A 20,488-nucleotide genomic window follows, 5' to 3' on the forward strand; every position below is an offset into this window, starting at 1 on the left:
TCTATACCCCGATTGATAAAGGCGAGTGTGCTTGGTTGATTTTTTTTCGAGGAGGTGACGAAGGTGATCGATGAGGGGAGAGCAGTGGATGTTGTGTCCATGGATTTTAGTAAGGCTTTCGGCAAGGTCCTTCATGGAAGGCTCGCCCTGAAGATTAAGATGCATGGGATCCACGGTGACTTAGCCGCTTGGCTTCAGAATTGGCTTGCCCGGAGAGTTGTGGCTGGAGGTCCATGACGAGTGGTGTTCCGCAGGGATCCGTAGTGGGACCTCTGCTGTTGATGAGATAGATAAATGAAGTAGATGGGTGGGTTAGTAAGTTTGCAGACGACACAAAGATAGTTGGAGTTGTGGATCATGTAGAAGATTGTCAAACGATACAGCTGGATAGAGACTGATTGCAGATATGGGCAGAGAAATGGCAGATGGAGTTTAATCTGGGCAAGTGTGAGGTGCTGCACTTTGGGAGTTCAAATGTTAAGGGTAAGTATACGGTTAATGGCAGGACCCTGGCCAGTTTTTATGTACAGAGGGATCTTGGGGTTCAAGTCCATCGCTCCCTGAAAGTGGCCACACAAATAGATAGGGTGGTGGGGAAGGTGTATGGCACGCTTTATTGATCGGGGCATTGAGTACAAGAGTCAGGATGATAGGCTGCACTTAGAGTATTGCGTTCTGTTCTGGTCGCCACATTACAGGAAGGATGCGGAGGCTTTGGAGAGGGTACAGAAGAGGTTTACCAGGATGCTGCCTAGATTAGAGGTCTCACAACACCAGGTTAAAGTCCAACAGGTTTATTTGGTAGCACGAGCTTTCGGAGCGCCGCTCCTTCATCAGGCGAGTGGAGAGTTGGGTTCACAAACAGGGCATATAATAGACACAGACTTAATTACAAGATAATGGTTGGAATGTGAGTCTTAACTGGTGATCAAGTCTTCACAGGTGCAGACAATGCGAGTGGAGAGAGGGTTAAGCACAGGTTAAAGAGATGTGTACTGTCTCCAGCCAGGACAGTTAGTGAGATTTTGCAAGCCCAGGCAAGACGTAGGGGTTACAGATAGTGTGACATGAACCCAAGATCCCGGGTTGAGGCCGTCCTCATGTGTGCGGAACTTGGCTATCAGTCTCTGCTCAGCGACTCTGCGCTGTCGTGTGTCGTGAAGGCCGCCTTGGAGAACGCTTACCCGAATATCAGAGACTGAATGCCCGTGACTGCTGAAGTGCTCCCCCACAGGTAGGAAACACTCCTGCCTGGTGATTGTCGAGCGGTGTTCATTCATCCGTTGTCGTAGCGTCTGCATGGTCTCCCCAATGTACCATGCCTCGGGACAGGCAGCGTATCAGGTAGACAATGTTGGCCGAGTTGTAAGAGTAGGTACCGTGTACCTGGTGGATGGTGTGAGATGATGGCATCCGTGTCGATGATTAGAGGGGATGAGCTATAAGGAGAGGCTGGACAAACTAGGGTTGCTTTCTCTGGAGCGGCGGAGGCTGAGGGGAGACCGGATAGAAGAATATAAAATGATGAGAGGCACAAACAGGGTTGACCGAGTCGGAATCTTTTTCCCCAGAGTTGAAATGTCTGATACTAGGGAGCGTGCACTTGAGGTGAGAGGGGGACAGTTCAAAGGAGATGTGCAGGGGAAGTTTTTTACACAGAGTGGGGTAGGATTCTGGAACACGCTGCCAGGGGTGGTGGGGGCATCGATAGGGGCGTTTCAGAGCCTTTTGGATAAGCACATGAATATCCAAGGAACACGGGGATATGAGGCAAGGTCAGGCAGAAAGGGTTAGTTTAATACAGTTAGATTCAGAGTAAAGCTCTCCAGGTAAACATAGAACATAGAAAAGCTACAGCACAAACAGGCCCTTCGGCCCACAAGTTGTGCTGAACATGTCCCTACCTACTAGGTTTACCTATAACCCTCTACCTTACTAACTTCCATGAACTTATCCAAAAGTCTCTTAAAAGACCCTATCGAATCCGCTTCCACCACCACTACCGGCAGCCGATTCCACACACCCACCACCCTCTGAGTGAAAAACTTACCCCTAACATCTCCTCTGTACCTACTCCCCAGCACCCTAAACCTGTGACCTCTTGTGGCAACCATTTCAGCCCTGGGTAAAAGCCTCTGAGAATCCACTCTATCAATACCTCTCAACATCTTATACACCTCTATCAGGTCACCTCTCATCCTTTGCCTCTCCGAGGAGAAAAGACCTAGCTCTCTCAACCTATCCTCATAAGGCATGCCACCTAATCCAGGCAACATCCTCGTAAATCTCCTCTGCACCCTTTCTATGGATTCCACATCCTTTCTGTAATGAGGCGACCAGAACTGGGCACAGTACTCCAGGTGGGGTCTGACCAGGGTCCTATACAGCTGCAGCATTATCTCCTGATTTCTAAACTCAATTCCTCTATTGATGAAGGCCAGTATTCCATACGCCTTCTTAACCACAGCCTCTACCTGCGACGCTGCTTTGATCCTTCTGATCTTCCACACTGCCAAGCGTCTTACCCTTAATATTATATTCTTTCATCCTATTCGACCTGCCAAAATGAACCGCTACACACTTATCTGGATTGAAGTCCATCTGCCACTTCTCCGCCCAGTCTTGCTTCTTATCTATGTCTCGTTGCAACTTCTGACATCCCTCCACACTATCCACAACACATCCAACCTTTGTGTCATCAGCAAACTTGCCAACCCATCCTTCCACTTCCTCATCCAGGTCATTTATAAAAATCACAAAGAGCAAGGGTCCCAGAACAGATCCCTGGGGCACTCCACTGGTGACCGACCTCCACTCTGAAAAAGACCCATCTGCAACCACTCTTTGCCTTCTGTGGGCAAGCCAGTTCTGAATCCAGAAAGCAATGTCCCCTTGTATCCCATGCCCTTTCACTTTCTCAATAGGCCTTGCATGGGGCACCTTATCAAACGCCTTGCTGAAATCCATATAAACCACATCTACCGCTCTTCCCTCGTCTATGTGTCTAGTTACATCTTCAAAAAATTCAATTAGGCTCGTAAGGCATGATCTGCCTTGGACAAAGCTGTGCTGGCTATTTCTGATCATACTATTCCTCTCCAGATGTTCATAAATCCTGCCTCTCAGGATCTTCTCCATCAACTTACCAACCACTGAGGTTAGACTCACCGGTCTATAATTTCCCGGGCTATCTCTTCGCCCTTTCTTGAATAACGGAACCACATCCGCAATCGTCCAGAACCTCTCCCGTCTCCATTGATGACGCAAAGATCATGGCCAGAGGCTCAGCAATCTCTTCCCTCGCCTCCCACAGTAACCTGTGGTACATCCCATCCGGTCCCGGCGATTTATCTAACTTGATGCTTTTCAAAAGCTCCAACACATCCTCTTTCCTAATGTCCACATGCTCAACCTTCTCAGTCCACTGCAAGTCTGCACTGCAACTACCAAGATCCTTTTCCACTGTGAATACTGAAGTAAAGTATTCATTGAGTACCTCTGTTGTTTCTACCGGTTCTATACAGACTTTCCCACCGTCACATTTGATAGGTCCTACTCCTTCACATCTTATCTTCTTGCTCTTAACATACTTGTAGAATGCCTTGGGGTTTTCCTTTATCCTGTCTGCCAAGGCCTTCTCATGACCCCTTCTTGCTCTTCTAATTTCCCTCTTAAGTTCCTTCCTACTAGTTGTATACTCTGCTAGATTTCTAACATTACCTAGCTCCCTGAACCTTTTGTCGGCTTTTCTTTTCTTCTTGACTAAATTCGTTACAGCTTTCGTGCACCATGGTTCCTGTAACCTACCATAACTCCCCTGTCTCATTGGAACGTTGCTGTGCAGAGCTCCAGACGAATTTTCCTTGAAAATTTGCCACATTTCTTCTGTACATTTCCCTGAGAAAACCTCCTTCCAATTTATGCCTCTAATTTCCTGCCTAAGTGCCTCATAATTGCCCTTACTCCAAATAAACACTTTCCTAGCTTGACTGATCCTATCTCTCTCCAATGCTAATGTAAAGGAGGTAGAGTTATGATCACTATCGCCAAAATGCTCTCCCACTGAGAGATCTGACACCTGCCCAGGTTCATTCCCTAATACCAAATCAAGCACAGCCTCTCCTCTTGTAGGCTTATCCACATACTGTGTCAGGAATCAGTAAAGTTTAATCCAGTTAGATTCAGAGTAAATCTCTCCAGGTACAGTTTAATCCAGTTAGATTCAGAGTAAATCTCTCCAGGTACAGTTTAATCCAGTTAGATTCAGAGTAAATCTCTCCAGGTACAGTTTAATCCAGTTAGATTCAGAGTAAATCTCTCCAGGTACAGTTTAATCCAGTTAGATTCAGAGTAAATCTCTCCAGGTACAGTTTAATCCAGTTAGATTCAGAGTGAAGCTCTCCAGGTACAGTTTAATCCAGTTAGATTCAGAGTGAAGCTCTCCAGGTACAGTTTAATACAGTTAGATTCAGAGTAATACTCTCCAGGTACAGTTTAATCCAGTTAGATTCAGAGTAAACCTCTCCAGGTACAGTTTAATACAGTTAGATTCAGAGTAAATCTCTCCAGGTACAGTTTAATACAGTTAGATTCAGAGTAAAGCTCTCCAGGTACAGTTTAATACAGTTGGATTCAGAGTAAATCTCTCCAGGTACAGTTTAATCCAGTTAGATTCAGAGTAAATCTCTCCAGGTACAGTTTAATACAGTTGGATTCAGAGTAAATCTCTCCAGGTACAGTTTAATACAGTTAGATTCAGAGTAAACCTCTCCAGGTACAGTTTAATACAGTTGGATTCAGAGTAAATCTCTCCAGGTACAGTTTAATACAGTTAGATTCAGAGTAAAGCTCTCCAGGTACAGTTTAATACAGTTGGATTCAGAGTAAATCTCTCCAGGTACAGTTTAATACAGTTAGATTCAGAGTAAATCTCTCCAGGTACAGTTTAATACAGTTGGATTCAGAGTAAATCTCTCCAGGTACAGTTTAATACAGTTAGATTCAGAGTAAATCTCTCCAGGTACAGTTTAATCCAGTTAGATTCAGAGTAAATCTCTCCAGGTACAGTTTAATCCAGTTAGATTCAGAGTAAATCTCTCCAGGTACAGTTTAATCCAGTGAGATTCAGAGTGAAGCTCTCCAGGTACAGTTTAATCCAGTAAGATTCAGAGTAAATCTCTCCAGGTACAGTTTAATCCAGTTAGATTCAGAGTAAATCTCTCCAGGTACAGTTTAATCCAGTTAGATTCAGAGTGAAGCTCTCCAGGTACAGTTTAATACAGTTGGATTCAGAGTAAATCTCTCCAGGTACAGTTTAATACAGTTAGATTCAGAGTAAACCTCTCCAGGTACAGTTTAATACAGTTAGATTCAGAGTAAATCTCTCCAGGTACAGTTTAATACAGTTAGATTCAGAGTAAAGCTCTCCAGGTACAGTTTAATACAGTTGGATTCAGAGTAAATCTCTCCAGGTACAGTTTAATACAGTTAGATTCAGAGTAAATCTCTCCAGGTACAGTTTAATACAGTTGGATTCAGAGTAAATCTCTCCAGGTACAGTTTAATACAGTTAGATTCAGAGTAAATCTCTCCAGGTACAGTTTAATCCAGTTAGATTCAGAGTAAATCTCTCCAGGTACAGTTTAATCCAGTTAGATTCAGAGTAAATCTCTCCAGGTACAGTTTAATCCAGTTAGATTCAGAGTGAAGCTCTCCAGGTACAGTTTAATCCAGTTAGATTCAGAGTGAAGCTCTCCAGGTACAGTTTAATACAGTTAGATTCAGAGTAAATCTCTCCAGGTACAGTTTAATCCAGTTAGATTCAGAGTAAACCTCTCCAGGTACAGTTTAATACAGTTAGATTCAGAGTAAATCTCTCCGGGTACAGTTTAATCCAGTTAGATTCAGAGTGAAGCTCTCCAGGTACAGTTTAATCCAGTTAGATTCAGAGTAAACCTCTCCAGGTACAGTTTAATACAGTTAGATTCAGAGTAAAGCTCTCCAGGTACAGTTTAATACAGTTGGATTCAGAGTAAATCTCTCCAGGTACAGTTTAATACAGTTAGATTCAGAGTAAATCTCTCCAGGTACAGTTTAATACAGTTAGATTCAGAGTAAATCTCTCCAGGTACAGTTTAATCCAGTTAGATTCAGAGTAAATCTCTCCAGGTACAGTTTAATCCAGTTAGATTCAGAGTGAAGCTCTCCAGGTACAGTTTAATCCAGTTAGATTCAGAGTAAATCTCTCCAGGTACAGTTTAATCCAGTTAGATTCAGAGTAAATCTCTCCAGGTACAGTTTAATACAGTTGGATTCAGAGTAAATCTCTCCAGGTACAGTTTAATACAGTTAGATTCAGAGTAAATCTCTCCAGGTACAGTTTAATCCAGTTAGATTCAGAGTAAATCTCTCCAGGTACAGTTTAATCCAGTTAGATTCAGAGTAAATCTCTCCAGGTACAGTTTAATCCAGTTAGATTCAGAGTAAACCTCTCCAGGTACAGTTTAATACAGTTGGATTCAGAGTAAATCTCTCCAGGTACAGTTTAATACAGTTAGATTCAGAGTGAAGCTCTCCAGGTACAGTTTAATCCAGTTAGATTCAGAGTAAATCTCTCCAGGTACAGTTTAATACAGTTAGATTCAGAGTAAAGCTCTCCAGGTACAGTTTAATACAGTTGGATTCAGAGTAAATCTCTCCAGGTACAGTTTAATACAGTTGGATTCAGAGTAAATCTCTCCAGGTACAGTTTAATACAGTTAGATTCAGAGTAAATCTCTCCAGGTACAGTTTAATACAGTTAGATTCAGAGTAAACCTCTCCAGGTACAGTTTAATACAGTTAGATTCAGAGTAAATCTCTCCAGGTACAGTTTAATACAGTTAGATTCAGAGTAAAGCTCTCCAGGTACAGTTTAATACAGTTGGATTCAGAGTAAATCTCTCCAGGTACAGTTTAATACAGTTAGATTCAGAGTAAATCTCTCCAGGTACAGTTTAATACAGTTAGATTCAGAGTAAACCTCTCCAGGTACAGTTTAATACAGTTAGATTCAGAGTAAATCTCTCCAGGTACAGTTTAATCCAGTTAGATTCAGAGTAAATCTCTCCAGGTACAGTTTAATACAGTTAGATTCAGAGTAAACCTCTCCCTGTGACGGGGATTATCCAGTTGTTTAACCCACTGTGTTCCTAATGTGTGTGTGTGTGTGCTTTGTTTTATTCCCGCTGATCTTGCTTCTTCCGTGTTTTTGGAATGGCGTTACAGATATGCTGGGAGTGAATGGGCACCCCCTGAGTGACCCAGATGAAGTGCCACCCTTGGACGCCAGCACTCCGTGCCAGCGCGGCGTTGGAGAGGACAATGGGATTGTAATCAGTCACGTGTGCAGCATTGGCTCCCAGATGGTGGAGCAGCTGTTTGGGGATGAGGACAGTGGCGAGGGTAGTTCAGCCAGCGGTGGCAAGCACAAGCACGGGTCCGACAGCTCAGCGACCAGTGCTGGACAGCTGGAGAGTGAAGGAGGTCCTACGGCGCAGTCGAAGAGCGGCGATCGGCCCGGCTCCGCCCACGTGTCGGCGATGAGCAATGAGCATATCGCTTGCATTCACGGTAAGGACCTTGCTGCCATCTGCTGCCATCAGTGCCACTCGCTGGGCATTCTGGGCCATCTTTTTTTTTGATGTGCGGCACAGTGACACGATGGCTAATATTGCTGCCTCTCAGCGCCAGGGACCCGGGTTCCATTCCAGCCTCAGCTGACTGTCTTTGTGGACTTTGCATGTTAGTGTCCGAAGATGTGCAGGTTAGGTGGATTGGCCATGCTAAATTGCCCCTTAGTGTCCAAAGATGTGCGGGTTAGGTTGATTGGCCAGGTTAAAATTGCCCCTGAGATGTGTAGGTTAGAGGGATTAGCGGGTAAATATGTGGGGGTAGGGCCTGGGTGGGATTGTGGTCGGTGCAGACTCGATGGGCCGAATGGCCTCCTTCTGCACTGTAGGGTTTCTATGATTCTATAAATTGCCCCTTAGTGTCCAAAGATGTGCGGGTTAGGGGGATTGGCCATGCTAAATTGCCCCTTAGTGTCCAAAGATGTGCAGGTTAGGGGGATTGGCCATGCTAAATTGCCCCTTTGTGTCCAAAGATGTGTGGGTTAGGTGGATTGGCCGTGCTAAATTGCCCCTTAGTGTCCAAAGATGTGCAGGTTAGGGTGGATTGGCCGTGCTAAATTGCCCCTTAGTGTCCAAAGATGTGCGGGTTTGGTGGATTGGCCGTGCTAAATTGCCCCTTAGTGTCCAAAGATGTGCGGGTTTGGTGGATTGGCCATGCTAAATTGCCCCTTAGTGTCCAAAGATGTGCGGGTTTGGTGGATTGGCCGTGCTAAATTGCCCCTTAGTGTCCAAAGATGTGCGGGTTAGGTAGATTGGCCATGCTAAATTGTCCCTTAGTGTCCAAAGATGTGCAGGTTAGGGGGATTGGCCGTGCTAAATTGCCCCTTAGTGTCCAAAGATGTGCAGGTTAGGGTGGATTGGCCATGCTAAATTGCAGCTTAGTGTCCAAAGATGTGCAGGTTAGGGTGGATTGGCCATGCTAAATTGCCCCTTAGTGTCCAAAGATGTGCAGGTTAGGGTGGATTGGCCATGCTAAATTGCAGCTTAGTGTCCAAAGACGTGACTCTATAAAGCGTTTAGACATGGGTAAAAATGGGTATAGAGGAATATGGGCCAAACGCAGGCAATTGGGACTAGCTTCGGGGTTAGAAAAAGGGGCAGCATGGAGAGTCGGTCTGAAGGGTTTGTTTCCATGCTGTAAACCTCTGACTCTCGGTTAGGGGGATTGGCCGTGCTAAATTGCCCACTAGTGTCAGGGGAAACTAGCGAGTGTAAATGCATGGGGATAGGACCTGGGTGGGAGTGTGGTCGGGTGCAGACTCGATGGGCCGAATGGCCTCCTTCTGCACTGCAGGATTCTATGATTCTAATGGTGACCTTCCTTTTCAGGCCTTCTGGATGAGTATATCCAGACCTATGGCAGCTTAATACCTCTCAACACAGATGAAGTCATTGAGAAACTGCAGGATGTGTTTGAAGAAGATTTCTCCACCTCTCACAGGTACACGTTGCGTCATGTATGTTGCTTCCACGTCTGGTTGGAGCTCTCTGCTATCGTGTGGTGTCAAGTTTAACTTTTATCCACAATGCAGAATGGAAATTTACCCTAATTTACCAACCTTGTCATCCCTCACTCTCTCTCTCTCTCTTCTTCGGAGCTCTCTCTCTCTTACCGCGTCTGCTTTACCTTTTCAATACCCTTCACTCCCTGCATGTTTTCCTCCGGTTTTCCCCCACAGTCCAAAGATGGGTGGCACAGTGGGGTTAGCACTGCTGCTTCACAGCACCAGGGACCTGGGTTCGATTCCCGGGGGCACGGTGGCACAGTGGGGTTAGCACTGCTGCTTCACAGCACCAGGGACCTGGGTTCGATTCCCGACTCAGGTCACTGTCTGTGTGGAGTCTGCACGTTCTCCCCGTGTCTGCGTGGGTTTCCTCCGGGTGCTCCGGTTTCCTCCCACAGTCCAAAGATGTGCGAGTTAGGTTGGTTGGTCAGGCTAAAATTGCCCCTTAATGTCCTGAGATGCGTAGGTTAGAGGGATTAGTGGGTAAATGTGTAGGGGTATGGGGGTAGGGCCTGGGTGGGATTGTGGTCGGTGCAGACTCGATGGGCCGAATGGCCTGTTTCTGCACTGTAGGGTTTCTATGATTTCTATAATATCCAGGCTCCCTGTTTCTCTGCTGCTTTGTCTCCCTGACTCACCTTTCGCCCACCCTCCGCTTCCCTCCCACCCTGTGGACTGAGTCATTGCAGAGTCTTCCCTGTGGGTTAAAAAGAGGGACCTTTACTTTCTTTGATAGGGTGGCACAGTGGTTAGCACTGCTGCCTCACAGCGCCAGGGACCCCGGTTCGCTTCCCGGGGGCATGGTGGCACAGTGGTTGGCACTGCTGCCTCACAGCGCTAGGGATCCGGGTTCGATTCCCGGCTTGGGTCACTGTCTGTGTGGAGTCTGCACGTTTTCCTCCGGTTTTCTCCCACAGTCCAAAGATGTGCAGGTTAGGGTGGATTGGCCATGCTAAATTGTCCCTTAGTGTCCAACGATGTGCAGGTTAGGTGGATTGGCCATGCTAAATTGGCCCTTAGTGTCCAACGATGTGTCGGTTACAGGGATAGGGTGGGGCGAGGATCTGGGTACGGTACTCTGACAGGGAGTTGGTGCAGACTCGATGGGCCAAATGGCCTCCTCCTGCACTGTAGGGATTCTGTGATTTTATTCTATGATTCCCTAAAGGGTAAACGGGCTGCCCAGTGAGGCCGAGAGATCCAGAAGGTGCTGGGCACGATTCCCTGTCGATCGAGTTCGCTGATCTCAGGCAGTCAGTGGAATTGTCTGTGTTGTTCCCCCTGTCCCTGGGTGCTGGGGGCTAAGAAAATTATCTCTCAGCCTGTGACTCTGCAGGGAGAAGAGCTTTATGAACAGGCATGGCGGCACAGTGGGTCAGCACTGCTGCCTCACAGCGCCAGGGACCCCGGTTCGCTTCCCGGCTTGGGTCACTGTCTGTGTGGAGTCTGCACGTTTCTCCCCGTGTCTGCGTGGGTTTCCTCCGGGTGCTCCGGTTTCCTCCCAAAGACTCCAAAAGACGTGCTGGTTTAGGGTGCATTGACCCGAACAGGCGCCGGAGTGTGGGCGACTCGGGGGATTTTCACAGTCACTTCATTGCGGTGTTAATGTGAGCCTACTTGTGACAATAAATAAAGGTTAAATTCTCTCTCCTGCTACCTTCGGAGTATAAATACACTTTTATTTGGCGCGGACAGGGCCGTGTGGGACTGGGTCGGACGGGAATCTCGTTGCCCCTCGCTCTCCTCGAGAGCGAATCGTTGTGTCTCGGAGTGATTCTGGGGGGCGGGATGGGTGGGGGGGACACGTTGCGAAGGGTGGGAACTGTTTAAACTCGGGCTGGAGTTTTCACACACATTCCCTCCGGCTTTGTACACAGGAAGAACATGATTCAGCACGTGATGCAATCATACCACCGGATGATTGGGAATAACGCGGTCCGGAGCTTCCGGGTCACATACAAGAGGCATGTGCTAACCATGGACGACCTCTCCACTTTGTATGGACAAAACTGGCTTAATGACCAGGTTATATTCCTTTTGTTGTTGACTATTTTGGGTTGGCGGGGGGACGATTGCTCCTGTACAGGGGAGTGCATTGGACGTATAACCAGGTGGCCCGCACTAGAGTCATAGAGGTTTACAGCAGGGAAACAGGCCCTTCGGCCCAACTTGTCCATGCCGCCCTTTTAACCACAAAGCTAATCCCAATTGCCCGCATTTGGCCCATATCCCTCTATACCCATGTAACTGTCTAAATGCTTTTTAAAAGACAAAATTGTACCTGCCTCTACTACTGCCTCTGGCAGCTCGTTCCAGACACTCACCACCCTCTGTGTGAAAAAATTGCCACTCTGGACCCTTTTGTATCTCTCCCCTCTCACCTTAAACCTATGCCCTCTAGTTTTAGGCTCCCCTACCTTTGGGAAAAGATATTGACTATCTAGCTGATCTGTGCCCCTCATTATTTTATGGACCTCTATAAGGGCGGCACGGTGGTGAGCGCTGCTGCCTCACAGCACCAGGGACCCAGGTTCGATTCCCGGCTTGGGTCACTGTCTGCGTGGAGTTTGCACGTTCTCCCCGTGTCTGCGTGGGTTTCCTCCGGGTGCTCCAGTTTCCTTCCACAGTCCAAAGATGTGCAGGTTAGGGTGGATTGGCCATGCTAAATTGCCCCTTCGTGTCCAAAGATGTGCAGATTAGATGGATTGGCCATGCTAAATTGCTCCTTCGTGTCCAAAGATGTGTGGGTTAGGTGGATTGGCTGTGCTAAATTGCCCTTTAGTATCCAAAGATATGCAGGTTAGATGGATTGGCCATGCTAAATTGCCCTTTAGTATCCAAAGATGTGTAGGTTAGATGGATTGGCCGTGCTAAATTGCCCTTTAGTATCCAAAGATGTGTAGGTTAGATGGATTGGCCATGCTAAATTGTCCCTTCGTGTCCAAAGATGTGTAGGTTAGGTGGATTGGCCATGCTAAATTGCCCTTTAGTGTCAGGGGGACTAGCTAGGGTAAATGCATGGGATTATGGGGATAGGGGCTGGGTGGGATTGTGGTTGGTGCAGATGGGCCGAATGGCCGCCTCCTGCACTGAAGGGATTCTAAAAAGATTGCCCCTAAGTCTCCTACGCTGTTGGGGAAAAAAGTCCCAGTGTATCCAGCCTCTCCTTATAACTCAAACCATCAAGTCCCGGTCGCATCCGAGTAAATCTTTTCTGCACTCTTTCTGGTTTAATAATGTCCTTTCTGTAACAGGGTGACCAGAACGGTACAGTACCAATTCTGATACATGAGTTCAGTTGGAACCACCACATTCGGGGAGTTTAAATTAAATAAAACCTGGGCCAGAGAGAGGTGATAGTGAAAGGTCACCGAGTATGAATTGGATTGTCATTAAAACCCATCTGTTTCTCTCGTGCCCTTTGGGGAACAGAACCTGCCGTCCGCATCCCTACCTACAGCCGGGGGGGGGTTGATTTTAACTGCCCTCTGCACTGGCCTCGCTAATCACTGTGTTGTGTCCACCACCACCACCACCTTGAGGGCAATTACGAATGGGAAATAAGTCCAGCCTTAACGGCCATGCTCACATCCCAGGATTGAATTAAAAAACGTACGATTCACATTATTTTCCTCTCCTCTCTCCGCTCACCGTCCGGCTGCTGGTTGGTTTCGTGGTCTTGCCAACAGCTCCTGTCCCCCTTTACGGTGCTGGGCACTGAAGCCACAGCTCGGACCGTTTCTCTGCTCAGCCGGGATCGCCGCCAGGCTCCCTCGCCACACCGAGCTGCCCTGAGCCTCCAGCGGTTGGCTCCAGCCTCCTCTGTTTCCTGCTGTTGCCCTGAGCAAAAATCAGCCGGGGGGGGGGGGGGGGGGGGGGCGTGAATTGAGCCAGACACTGGGTTCTCTCTGCCAGCTGTCACCCATTCCGCTTGGCGCAGTACGTTTTACCAGCCAGCCGGTGGAGGGGTCGCTTTGCTGATCACAAGGGAAGTGCCATCCCTCCCAGAAAGATCCAAACTTTCCTTTTTATACACGCTGTGACCCATTCTCATATCTGTAAGAAGTCTCACAACACCGGGTTAAAGTCCAACAGGTTTATTTGGAATCACGAGCTTTCGGGGCGCTGCTCCTTCATCAGGTGACACGACAACGCAGAGTCGCTGAGCAGAAACTGATGGCCAAGTTCCGCACACATGGGGACGGCCTCAACCGGGATCTTGGGTTCATGTCACACTATCTGTAACCCCCACGACTTGCCTGGGCTTGCAAAATCTCACTAACTGTCCTGGCTTGAGACAATACACATCTCTTTAACCTGTGCTTAACCCTCTCTCCACTCACATTGTCTGTACCTGTAAAGACTTGATACCTGTAAAGACTTGATACCTGTAAAGACTTGATACCTGTAAAGACTCGCATTCCAACCATTATCTTGCAAAGCAGTCTTTGTCTATATACGCCCTGTTTGTGAAACCCACCTCTCCACTCACCTGATGAAGGAGCAGTGCTCCGAAAGCTCGTGATTCCAAATAAACCCTGTTGGACTTTAACCCGGTGTTGTGAGACTTCTCACTGTGCCTCACCCCCAGTCCAACGCCGGCATCTCCACATCAATTTGCATGTGTTAGCTGCAAGTAATGTGGTGGTCGCCTGGTCTGTGCTTGAGTTTGGGACTGTGCTGTACAGTGTGGGACATTTAATACTGCTTTGCTCCCTTTAAGTGGTTTCCCATTCAGATTCTCAGGATGTAAGGCAGTGAAGACGCTGGACAGGCCTCCCGACTCGGGCAGCATCTGTGGAAGGAGAGATAGAGTTAATGTTTTAGCTCGCTGACCTTTCTTCAGAACTGGGGGGAAGTTTGGGGCTTTTAACCGTTATAAGCAGCTATGGGGTCAAGTATTAAAGTAACGTTGTGCAATGTGTACTGAGACTCACAGGGCGCGATCTTAACAGCCGTCCACGCCACGCTCCCGCCGCAGCGAGGTCGCAGAATCTGGCGCCCAGCCGAATCTCCATTCCTGTAGCGGGATTGGAAAGTCCCGCCAGATGAACAGCCGGAACGTTCCGGCCTGGATCTTGTTATGCCGCATTTTCAGAGCTCTGGCTGCAGGCTGTATCCCTGGGGGGGGCTCCAGTTTGGGACAGCGAGGGATGAGGAACGATATACGTCTCTACTGGGGGGGGTGCTAAGGGGGGAACACTGTAACAGTTTGTGTTATCAGAGCACTGTGGACAGGTTGCACCGAGGATCTGGGCAGTGGAAGTGTGTCGGGGGAGAGGCACGGTGAAATGAAATGAAACCATTCTGAAGGTGAGAGTTGGCTGTGAATGTAGCTGGAACGGTGGCACAGTGGTTCGCACTGCTGCCTCACAGCGCCAGGGACCCGGGGCGATTCCCGGCTTGGGTCACTGTCTGTGTGGAGTCTGCACGTTCTCCCCGTGTCTGTGTGGATTTCCTCCGGGTGCTCCGGTTTCCTCCCACAGTCCAAAGATGTGTAGGTTAGGGGGATTGGCCATGCTAAATTGTCCCTTAGTGTCCAAAGATGTGCGGGTTAGGTGGATTGGCCGTGCTAAACTGCCCCTTAGTGTCCAAAGATGTGTGGGTTAGGGGGATTGGCCATGCTAAATTGCCCCTTAGTGTCCAAAGATGTGCAGGTTAGGGGGATTGGCCATGCTAAATTGCCCCTTAGTGTCCAAAGATGTGCAGGTTAGGGGGATTGGCCATGCTAAATTGCCCCTTAGTGTCCAAAGATGTGCAGGTTAGGGGGATTGGCCATGCTAAATTGCCGCTTAGTGTCCAAAGATGTGCAGGTTAGGGGGATTGGCCATGCTAAATTGCCCCTTAGTGTCCAAAGATGTGCAGGTTAGGGGGATTGGCCATGCTAAATTGCCCCTTAGTGTCCAAAGATGTGCAGGTTAGGGGGATTGGCCATGCTAAATTGCTCTTTCGTGTCAGGGGGACTAGCGAGGGTAAATGCATGGGGATACCGGGATAGGGTCTGGGTGGGATTGTGGTCGGTGCAGACTCAATGGGCCGAATGGCCTCCTTCTGCACTGTCAGGATTCTGTGATTCTATCAGTGGGCAGGGTGTTCGAGAGGACGGGAATACAGGGAAAGGAAGGATGGCCACAAACGGGAAGGCAGAGAGCACGGGGAAAGGGAACCAATTGGATGTCTGGGAGGGAAGCTTCACTGAGGCGATGCCAGGGAGAGATTTGAAAGACAAGCTTTGAAGCAAACTCACGCTCTCCCCGTGTCTGCGTGGGTTTCCTCCGGGTGCTCCGGTTTCCTCCCACACTCCAAAGATGTGCAGGTTAGGGGGATTAGTGGGGTAAGTACATGGGGTTATGGGGCTAGGATAGGGGTGGGTGTGGGTGAGGTGCTGAGTCGCTTACAGGCTCGATGGGCCGAATGGCCTCCTTCAGCACCATGGTGATTCTGTGATTCTAAAGCCAGCATGGGTGGGTTCCAAAAGGGGGGCATTTAGTTTTGCCAAGATGGGTATCCTACGTCCTTCTCTAAAGGCAGTAGTTGGGAAGTATGGCAGTGGCCTCTGAAAGAGAGCGCGGTTAAGAGAGTCAGTAACATGGAGGGAATTAACCTCAGCGATGCTTTTGCAGGGGGTGGCGGTGGGTGGGTGTTGGCGCAGGGAGCGGGATGGTGGTAAAGCAGTAGATACTGGAGACAGCAGGACTGAGGGAGAGTCTCTGGGGTCAGATCAGCTCACTCCACCGCCTGCGCACCTCAGACACGACCAGGGGACGGTTTGGGTCTTTGGCAGAGCCTGACTGGGAGACGTTCCCGTTCAGACTCCCCCCAACCCAACGGAACGGAATTAGCTGCGGCTTTGGAAGCGGGAACGCCGCGGTAAATGGGACTGGGAGCTGCTTTGGGCTGGGGAGGGGGCTTGAACTGAGTGTGGTCAAATAGATGCTGAGGTTGTCCTTGGTGTCAGATGAAGTCCTTTTTCTTGTGCAGGTCATGAACATGTACGGAGATCTGGTAATGGACACGGTTCCTGACAAGGTATGTCCACTCACTCGGGCTGTCTGTATTGGTGTCTGTGTACCCGTACGCTACTAAAGATCCCCCTCCTCTTTACTCTGGAGGAGGCGGGGAAAGCGCGGAGGGACGGGGTAGCTCAGTCTAGTTGCTGGAGCAGGATTGGTACAAACTCGGAAATGCAGTTGCCTGTTCTTGCTCGACCGATTGAAGCGAATGGGTTTTGAATCTGAGGGCGTTGCTTCCCGAGACGCAGTCGGCCGTCCTTGTCTCTGAACCGTGACATTGCGATGTTCACTTGTTCTGCCCTCTGCTTAATGACCCTCTGTCCAGTCTAAGAATGAAGGGGTAAGCTATTCAAGACTGAGATGATGAGGAAGAACCTCTTCACTCGGAGAGTTGTGAACCTGTGGAATTCTCGACCACAGGAAGCTGTTGGGGGCCAGTGCGTTGGATATGTTCAAGAGGGAACTGGACGTGGCTCTTGTGGCTAAAGGGATCGGGGGGTATGGAGAGAAAGTGGGAGTGGGATACTGACAGTGCATGAGCAGCCATGATCATATTGAATGGTGGAGCAGGCTCGATGGGCTGAATGGCCTCCTCCTGCACTGTAGGGATTCTATGGTGGGCTGGCGAGGGTGGGTTTGTACTGCAGGGTGTGGGGTGACAGGGATAGGGTGGGGGGAGCTGTCAGTCGGTGCAGGCTCGATGGGCTGAATGGCCTCCTCCTGCACTGTAGGGATTCTATGGTGGGCTGGCGAGGGTGGGTTTGTACTGCAGGGTGTGGGGTGACAGGGATAGGGTGGGGGGAGCTGTCAGTCGGTGCAGGCTCGATGGGCTGAATGGCCTCCTCCTGCACTGTAGGGATTCTGCGGTGGGCTGGCGAGGGTGGGTTTGTACCGCAGGGTGATACCATCGCTCTTTAAGAATTCCACGTCTGCTTCCCTCGTTCAGGTTCACTTCTTCAACAGCTTCTTTTACGACAAGCTGAGAACCAAGGGCTACGATGGAGTCAAGCGATGGACTAAAAATGTAAGATTTCCAACTGAACATGAGTCTCGGGCGTGGCACGGATCGAATGTGGAGCGAAGCTTTCCCGGACCTGTCCCTGAACTGCCGTCCCAGCTGCCTCCGTCCCGTTCCCCCGGTCCTGGCTGCCCCTGCCCCCCCCCCCCCTGTTCCCCGTCCATCCCAGTCCCGGCTGGCCACCCAGTCCAACACCCCCCCCCCGCCGATCCTGGCTGGCCCCGCCCCCCCACCCACTCCCCCCGGTCCCGGCTGCTCTGACCTGCCCCTCTGCCCAGGTCCTGGCTGCCCGTTCCCTGTCCATCCCAGTCCCGGCTGGCCACCCAGTCCAACACCACCACCACCCCCACCCCCCACTCCCCCGATCCTGGCTGGCAGCCCCCACCCACCCACCCACTCCCCCAGTCCCGGCTCCCCCCCCCCGCCCCGGCTGGATGAAGCTCCTTTTATAAGCGGTGGCAGCACTCCCAGGTACAGTGTCTCCGTGGAATGGGTGGCGTGTTTAGAATCAGTCCTACCCTCCCAAAGTGTCCCCCGCTGTGCCAATGTGAGGCTCCTCGTCAATCCTGTGAGGAGTGATGTCCGTCCCGTTCCCCCACCCCCCCCCTTGGGCCTTTGCTGCTTTCCTTTCCACCCTTTCCCATTTTCTCTGAGAACCTTCCGACGGCATTGGCTCGCTACGGGTCGTGTTGCAGACTCTAACCCTCTGTGACTGGGTCATTACTTTTGAGTAGGAGCGGCTTTCGGGGCGCGGGGAACTGGGAGGGTGAAGCGGAATGTTCCTCCTCTATTATCCACGTTCACTCTGTGTCACGGGTGGGGCAGTGGGTAAGTGCTTGTTGACCCCGTTAAGCTTCGACTGAAGACACCGGGTCTACTCGTTATGCAGTTTGTTCAGCCGTTTGTTCCACTTTTTTCTTGTAGGTTGACATTTTTAACAAAGATCTGCTCTTGATTCCCATTCACCTGGAGGTTCACTGGTCTCTCGTCTCCGTCGATGTCCGGGAAAAGACCATAACGTACTTCGACTCCCAGCGTACCCTGAACAGGAGGTGCCCCAAGGTACTGGCACAGGGATCTGGTTCAAAGAACAAAGAACAGTACAGCACAGGAACAGGCCCTTCGGCCTGCGCTGATCATGATGCTTGAACTAAAACTGTATGCACTTAGTGTATTCGTCTAGTTGCCCCTTAAATGCCGCTATTGTACCTGCTCCCACCACCTCCCCGGGCAGCGCGTTCCACACCCTCACCACCCTCTGTGTAAAAAACTTACCTCGCACATCTCCTCTAAACCTTTCCCCACGCACCTTAAACCCGTGTCCCCGAGTGTTTGACTTTTCTACCCTAGGAAAGAGCATCTGACTATCCACACTGTCCATGCCCCTCATAATCTTGTAAACCTCTATCAGGTCACCCCCCTCAACCTCCGTCGTTCCAGTGAGAACAAACCAAGTTTCTCCAACCTCTCCTCATAGCTAATGCCCTCCATACCAGGCAACATCCTGGTAAACCTCTTCTGTACCCTTACCCTGAATGTTAAGTTCCTAACATTCACCCCGGCGATTGTCCTCTGTGTGTCAGGTAGCAAAGGAAAGGTGAAGTTGACCAGTAATGTTCTCCCAAGAGGGAACAGGAGCAGGAGGAGGCCATTCAGCCCCTCGAGTCTGCTCTGCCTTTCAGCTCGATCGCGGCTGACTTTCTACCTCAGTGCCATTTTCTTACGCTATCACCGTATCTCTTTACGAACTCCCTTGGCGTAGTGTCTTGTACGTTTTCGATGACTGAGCCTCTGCGGTCAGGGAACTCCAAAGATGAACCACCCTCATGCCTCAGTCCAACAGCCGACCCCTCGTACTGAGGCCGTGTCCCCTGGTTCTAGTCTCCAAAGCCAGGAGTGAAATGAAGGGGTGAAAAGCAGTCAGATGTATATTTCTCTAAGTCTTTCTGCTCGCTGTGTAACGGCGACCCCAGCATTTTGATCTCCTCCCCGTCGCAGAGGGAATGTTGAAATGTTTTACAGAGCGTGGAGTTCCCAAGGAATATACACACAGTTATTTTCCCCCGCTGCCCATTCCCCGTCCCACCAAGCCTGAGCTAAGTTCCAAGCTGTTTCCATTTGCTGCTGCAATACCGAGCCAGAAAGGAACAAGGTGATTGATCGGAAATCTCAGCTACAGTTTCACCCCAGCCCCATTTAGAATCCAGTGATCACTGGAGCAGGTACTAACTACAGTACAGACCCGTCCCCACCAGTACTGTACCCCAGTGTTATACAGTGACAGACCCGTCCCCACCAGTACTGTACCCCAGTGTTATACAGTGACAGACCCGTCCCCACCAGTACTGTACCCCAGTGTTATACAGTGACAGACCCGTCCCCACCAGTACTGTACCCCAGTGTTATACAGTGACAGACCCGTCCCCACCAGTACTGTACCCCAGTGTTATACAGTGACAGACCCGTCCCCACCAGTACTGTACCCCAGTGTTATACAGTGACAGACCCGTCCCCACCAGTACTGTACCCCAGTGTTATACAGTGACAGACCCGTCCCCACCAGTACTGTACCCCAGTGTTATACAGTGACAGACCCGTCCCCACCAGTACTGTACCCCAGTGTTATACAGTGACAGACCCGTCCCCACCAGTACTGTACCCCAGTGTTATACAGTGACAGACCCGTCCCCACCAGTACTGTACCCCAGTGTTATACAGTGACAGACCCGTCCCCACCAGTACTGTACCCCAGTGTTATACAGTGACAGACCCGTCCCCACCAGTACTGTACCCCAGTGTTATACAGTGACAGACCCGTCCCCACCAGTACTGTACCCTAGTGTTATACAGTGACAGACCCGTCCCCACTAGTACTGTACCCCAGTGTTATACAGTGACAGACCCGTCCCCACCAGTACTGTACCCCAGTGTTATACAGTGACAGACCCGTCCCCACCAGTACTGTACCCCAGTGTTATACAGTGACAGACCCGTCCCCACCAGTACTGTACCCCAGTGTTATACAGTGACAGACCCGTCCCCACCAGTACTGTACCCCAGTGTTATACAGTGACAGACCCGTCCCCACCAGTACTGTACCCCAGTGTTATACAGTGACAGACCCGTCCCCACTAGTACTGTACCCCAGTGTTATACAGTGACAGACCCGTCCCCACCAGTACTGTACCCCAGTGTTATACAGTGACAGACCCGTCCCCACCAGTACTGTACCCCAGTGTTATACAGTGACAGACCCGTCCCCACCAGTACTGTACCCCAGTG

The 20,488-nt window shown here is 49.9% G+C and overlaps 2 protein-coding genes across 2 annotated transcripts in view; both read left to right on the plus strand.

Annotated features, from left to right (window-relative positions):
- Positions 1–20,488, plus strand: part of LOC144481712 (uncharacterized) — a 240,640-nt gene that overhangs the window by 127,579 nt on the left and 92,573 nt on the right. The window lies entirely within an intron of this gene.
- LOC144481694 (uncharacterized) overlaps positions 1–20,488 on the plus strand; it is a 49,295-nt gene that overhangs the window by 10,413 nt on the left and 18,394 nt on the right. Inside the window, exons 2-7 of the mRNA XM_078200831.1 lie at positions 7,267–7,611; positions 9,000–9,111; positions 11,053–11,200; positions 16,157–16,204; positions 17,135–17,212; positions 18,131–18,268. Coding sequence (XP_078056957.1) covers positions 7,267–7,611; positions 9,000–9,111; positions 11,053–11,200; positions 16,157–16,204; positions 17,135–17,212; positions 18,131–18,268 — 869 coding nt within the window. The remainder of the gene's footprint in view (positions 1–7,266; positions 7,612–8,999; positions 9,112–11,052; positions 11,201–16,156; positions 16,205–17,134; positions 17,213–18,130; positions 18,269–20,488) is intronic.

The sequence above is a fragment of the Mustelus asterias genome, chromosome 31 (genome assembly GCF_964213995.1).
Source record: "Mustelus asterias chromosome 31, sMusAst1.hap1.1, whole genome shotgun sequence".
Taxonomy (NCBI): domain Eukaryota; kingdom Metazoa; phylum Chordata; class Chondrichthyes; order Carcharhiniformes; family Triakidae; genus Mustelus; species Mustelus asterias.